The sequence below is a fragment of the Erythrolamprus reginae genome, chromosome 1 (genome assembly GCF_031021105.1).
Source record: "Erythrolamprus reginae isolate rEryReg1 chromosome 1, rEryReg1.hap1, whole genome shotgun sequence".
In the NCBI taxonomy this organism is placed as follows: Eukaryota; Metazoa; Chordata; class Lepidosauria; order Squamata; family Dipsadidae; genus Erythrolamprus; species Erythrolamprus reginae.
The window spans coordinates 52638879-52644878 of record NC_091950.1 but is presented as its reverse complement, the minus strand read 5'-3'; the positions used below and the strand labels follow the sequence as shown (position 1 = coordinate 52644878).

General features: G+C 39.0%; 1 protein-coding gene across 4 annotated transcripts in view; it reads right to left on the bottom strand.

Moving 5' to 3' along the window:
- Positions 1-239: 239 nt before the first annotated feature.
- The window catches only part of BCL11B (BCL11 transcription factor B), a 185266-nt gene continuing 179505 nt past the window's right edge, over positions 240-6000 (bottom strand). For all 4 annotated transcript variants that reach the window (XM_070752464.1, XM_070752456.1, XM_070752473.1 and 1 more), the window contains one exon: positions 240-2765. In XM_070752464.1, the coding sequence (XP_070608565.1) occupies positions 754-2765 (2012 nt within the window). In that variant the 3' untranslated portion in view covers positions 240-753. The remainder of the gene's footprint in view (positions 2766-6000) is intronic.

Sequence of the window (6000 nt, the reverse complement as noted above, 5' to 3'; positions counted from 1 at the left end):
AATAATGCACAAATTTTGCTATTGCTTTTATTATAGCTGCCTTTAGAAAATTTGGTGCCCATTTTTTTTATTTCTCAAAATGTTTATTTTAGAATCTGTTAAAAATAATATTTTAAATAAAGGCCTCTATTTTAAGTGGCATCATCAGTGCTAATTTTTAAATCCAAATCCAAAAGAAAGTGCTAAATTTTAAGATTGTTATCCGCGACACTATTTAATATTTCCTAATTCTCAAATGATTTTTTTTTCTTTTTAAAGGACAACAACAACAAAAAAATATAAAATGTTGGCTTCTTCACAAGAAATTACACATACTCAGCGTAAGATTCAACAAAGCAGCGGCCCTCTAAAATTATAATTTAAATTGATATGCATCTCCCCTTGTAATGCAAAGAATCTCAGGTTACTATTGGGGAAAACTAAAATGGGATACCCAACAAAATTTTAAAGGAAACCTAAAATAAAAAAGTACCTGCACATGCCAAAACATAAACAAAAAACCCAATAAATACAGAAATTATTGCACAGTTAAAAGGCTTCACAATTTTTACTGCCTTAACCAATCCTCAGGTTTAATAGAACTTTGTAGACACAGGTTATATTTAAGTGCCAAATTCTGGCACCTGCCATAGTTACACTAAGATATGTTTATGGAGGCAAGTTAGGTCAGCTTTTCTCAATTGGCAATAGTTAAACTGTACAACTTAAATGTTACCTAGACCCCTGCTTTTAACCCAGTTGGGAGTGGGGGGCTTAACTTCTTTCTGCCTGCTCAATTTTTACATCATTTGTCAGCAAGTGTTCGCCATGCCACTTTTTCATGTGTTTCTCCAGGGTGCTGTAAACACTGAAGGGCATCTGGCAAATGTCGCAGCGGTAGACCTCCTTCCCTAGCTGGCCATGCGTTTTCATATGACGTGTCAGCTTACTGCTCTGGGCACATGCATAGTTGCAGAGCTCACATTTGTAAGGCCGCTCTCCTGTGTGGCTCCGGCGATGCACCGTTAAGTTACTGCAGTTCTTAAAGACCTTGCCACAGTATTCACACGTGTCACTCCGCCGTCCTTCCTTTGAACTGGGTCGACCAGGACCGGGTCCGCTGATATGAGGGGTGCTGCCTCCGCTCGCCGTCCCACTGCGCCCTGAGAGACCACCATCCAGCATATCACCTGGTGGAGTAGAGAAACGCAGGCTTCCGTTCTCTGAGGAATGCTCAGAAGAAGTTGCAAAGGGGGATTGTCGGGAGTCTGTGAATCCTAGAAATGGATCCTTCATGAAGTGCCTTGATGCTGCGTATCCTACCAGCCACTGAGAGTAAACATTTTCAGAAGGTATTATTGTTGCTGGTGGCAAGTCCAAATCTTTTTCTATCTTTATTCTTTTGGAGGAATTGTTTAAATTGGGACTTGTGATAGGCGTAGGCTTGCGAGGGAATAGCCCTGGGAAGGGTTCACCTGGCCCAAAGTTTCTCCCATTCACTGTCCCTTCCTCAGTGCGGTCAAGTTCTCCAGCTACTGAGTCTTCATCACCTGTGTCTCTCTGGCAAAGGTCTCGAGGACACAGATCTCGCTGATCTGAGGACCTTTTCATGTATCCACCTCTTTTCTGCTTTTCAGCCAGCATGTCACTGTATTGCTGGATGGTACCGAGGCTTACATTCTCTATAACTTTTCCTAGAACAAGGGATTTTTCATCTGGCAGCGATTTGGAACCATTCTCTCGGTTACGGCTTAGTTCTGAATCCATGCTAAAGCTTGACTCAGGTCGACTTTCATTTTCCAGCTCCTCTTCCTCCTCTTCTTCCTCCTCCTCTTCTTCATTGTCATGGCCTAAAGAAGGATCACTCTCATTCCTGAAATCTGCCTCACTAGACTTTAGTCCCTCTCCAGTAAGTTCACTTGTGCCAGGCTCTGGGGAACTTGTAGCAGACAATCCATCATCAGACCTCCCTGTCATGGATCCAGCTTTGTGCATATGTGTTTTCATATGGCGTTTTAATTTGCTGGCTTGGGAACAAGCATGGTCACAGAGTTGGCATTTATAGGGCTTCTCTCCTGTGTGACTACGCCGGTGGACAATGAGATTGCTCTGAAACTTGAAGGTTTTTCCACAAAATTCACAGGACTTACTCTTTGCCTGAGGCTGAGGAGGCGTAGTGCTGCTTGGAGGCATTGGTGGCAATGGAGGGGTGTTCAGAAAAGGAGATTTAGGGCTTGGCTGGAAAGGATTCAATAAGCGATGCATAGGGTTGCTGCGACTAGGCGAGACTGGTGGCGGGGTGGCATTGTTTCCTGCCAGTTCTCGAAGCCTTCTGGAGAAATCCATCGCTGGCGACTCAATTGCCATGGGGTTTAAACGCATGACTCTGTCAAAGGCACTAGGATGCTGGGCAACTAACCCCATTTCTTCGGCACTAAGGCGATGTGGATCCAGATGATGACGAGGTGGCGGACTGAAGAGGGGAGGTGTATTAGGAAGCCGACCTTCACCAAAGCCCGGATGATCACGCAGGATGGGACCTGTCATTCGCAAGAGACTAAAAGGGTTATTGTCGCCTAGGAAATTCATCAGCGGGGACTGTGCAACAGTCTCGGGTCCCAGAGGAGGAGGGATGGTGATGCGTGGAGTAAGGGAGCTGTTTGAAGGACTAGTTTCCAAGTAGATGCGGAATCCATGTGTATTCTGGGCATGCTGAAGCAAGAACCAAGCGCTATTAAAAGGGTGCTTGCATGTTGTGCAAATATAGCTTGAAGGCTCATCTTTACCTGTTGAAAAAATAAGAGACAGAGAAAAAGGGAGAATAATTAGAAAGGTAATCTAGAGAACTGTAAATAAACTTTCCCACTAACAGTTGTAATGTAAACATATTTAAAGAGGAAACATCTTGTTTAACATAACTTGTACATGCCTGAAATCTATCTTCATCCGAGGATCGGTCCTAGCTCATAGCATAGAAGTTCTTTGAAGTTTTAATACCAACTTAGAAGGAACCAGCTTACATTTCTCCATATCCAAGGTTCTACTCAATCATTTAGCATCCAGTGAAAACTGAATATTAGAATCCTGTCTAAATCTGAAAAATTAATCTTGTGTACAAATCATTCCATCATTCCCTTTATCAAAAGCTTTGAACATGCTGATGTTTAAGCTACTATAATAATTGAATGGTAATAGATATTAGAACTGATTTTGAATTGTGTTTAATGTAACAATCATACCAATTGTTTAATAGAAAGGGGTCAGCAATGTATTTGCCTTTTTAAAATACCCTTCTTTTTCCTTGAACTATCCAGAATATAGGTTTAAAACTTCCTAAAAAGTTTTATCAAAGACAGCATAGGCAATTTGTAACTCAACATTCATGATTTTACAAATTATAAAATGGAAGATTTGTTATCATTCTCTAAAATGTGAATTCCTTCATTGTGAAACATTAATTCAGATAAATTCAAAGCAAAAAAAATAATAAAATTTTCTAATTCTGTTTTTTTTATTCCCAGCAACAACAACCAGAAGTAATAGATCAGGATAATATCATGTTTCTTCCCCCCCAACTTCTGCTTTACTAGAAGATAATACACACACCCCATAAAAAAGAAACATGGCAACATGATCAGACATACTAACTGCTAATGGTACATGGGCTCTGACATTTAATTATTTTGATCATGGGTACTTGCCCTGAATATGACAAGACAGAATAAATGAATGTGAGCCAGTTCATGAATGAAAAAGCAAACTCTCTTACTCTCATATACAAGCTGGGAGGGAAGCTAATCAGTAAGTAAACCAGACAATTTAAACCAGACAATTTAAGCACACAGATGCTACTACTTCCCAAAGTGTTGGCTATATTAAGAATTAAGATGTACTAAGAAATCACAAATGGGTGGATATTCATGCCCTGAGAATATAATGCTCTCATTCCTCCTTTCCCTCCCCAATTTTAACAGTGGGCAAATGGCCATAGAAATGCTGGTATTTCCAAATGTATAAAATGCTTTGGAATAATATGAATTTCAACTATAGCTTTCTAAAAGCAATTAATATTGGTGTTATAGTCCAAAATGTAAGAAAGGCCTCTTAATCCTAGCAATTGAGACATCTGAAAGAGAGAAGGTGTTTTATACCAATTCTGAGGTTGATTCAACAGTTAGTGCTCCTATTATTAGTACTCAGAGTTAAATATTTCTTTCTTCAAACTAAATGTGAAAAAAGTCTAGACCATTAATGCTTCTTAAAAACACAATGGTAGCATAAAAAGTGACAGAAATCACAGAGGTATGTTAAAATTTATAGTATATTCTGTCAAAAAGCTGTTTTAACAATACATTTTGCTTCAGCATACCCATGAATGGATTTTAACAAACCCTTTTTTTGAAATGTGATCTAACAGCAAATCAAATACATAATCTTACAAAGCCCCATGGCTTCAAAAGAATGAATATTCCATTTCCTTAAACTGATTTTGTGCAGCTAATTATTTTTATTGATCAATAATAATTTACACCACTTCACATGCAAATATGACTTGAAGCAATTTATAAATAAAAATTATACAATAAATTAAAGCACTGTAAAATAATATTAATTAAAATTGGGGTGAGGGTATAAAAAAGAAAAACCGAAACTTTGAATGAAAAGATATTCTTCAATTGGCACCTAGAAATATTGGCTGGAATTACTTATGGCCGAATGAGTCTTCCATTTTTAAAATCAGCAAAATAATTTACTACCAGATACAAGGGATGTTCCTGTAAAATAGCTGTCATTAAAAATTTACCTTTATGAAATGCAAAATAAAATTAATCTGTTTTACTTCTGCTTCCCTTTCAAACCCCATTTATTAATGTGTATCCAACATAAATACAGTGATACCTCGTCTTACAAACGCCTCATCATACAAACTTTTCAAGATACAAACCCAGGGTTTAAGATTTTTTTGCCTGTTCTTACAAACTATTTTCACCTTACAAACCTACCGCTGCTGCTGGGATGACCCACCTCCGGACTTCCGTTGCCAGCGAAGCACTCGTTTTTTCGCTGCTGGGATTCTCTTGAGGCTCCCCTCCATGGGAAACCCCACCTCCGGACTTCCATGTTTTTGCTATGTTTTCCAGCAGGGGAATCCCAGCATCGCAAAAATGAGCGCTTCGCTGGCAACGAAAGTCCGGAGGTAGGGTTTCCCAGCGAAGGGAGCATCAGTGAAATTGCAGCATCGCAAAAACACTGAAGTCCTCGAAACCCCACCTCCAGATCTCTATGTTTTTGCTTCGGGCGCTTCGGCTGGCAAAGGGGGTGAATTTTGGGCTTGCACGCATTAATCGCTTTTCCATTGATTCCTATGGGAAACATTGTTTCGTTTTACAAACTTTTCACCTTAAGAACCTCGTCCTGGAACCAATTAAGTTTGTAAGACAAGGTATCACTGTATATTAGTATGAAATTCTAATGATAAAAATAGGCCTTCTTTCTTTTCATTTCCAAGGCCCTAAATGGTTTTCTTCAGCAGCCCCTGTTCAAAATGCTAACAGACTGACTGGGGCTCCCCAACTACCAATCTATTCTGACAGATTCATTTTGATGAGTTTTTTCCTTCTTTTGCTGCCTGCTTCACTTTTCACAACCCTCAAAGGCTCTCTCTAGATTTTCTCTTTATTTTATATGAAGTTCTATTTTAAATAAATAAATAAATAAATAAAACGTTCATTTCCATATTATCACTTCATGGTTATCTTGCCTCAAAATCGCCCTGAGCAGTGTAAACGCTCACTTTTAAGAACAGAACAACGTCAAAAACTCTTTGAAGATCCACTCTGAATATTTTTATATGCTAAAACTTGCCAAGTATTTTTAAAATGCTCAGATGGTCAGATAGCGCTGTAAAGTGATTGCTATATAGTTGAGGCACAATGGCTGCTTTGGAAAAAATCTGCCGTAAGGTTAGTTTCAATGTGTATCTAAGTTGTCTAACTTGGCATTGCATATTATATGCAAGTG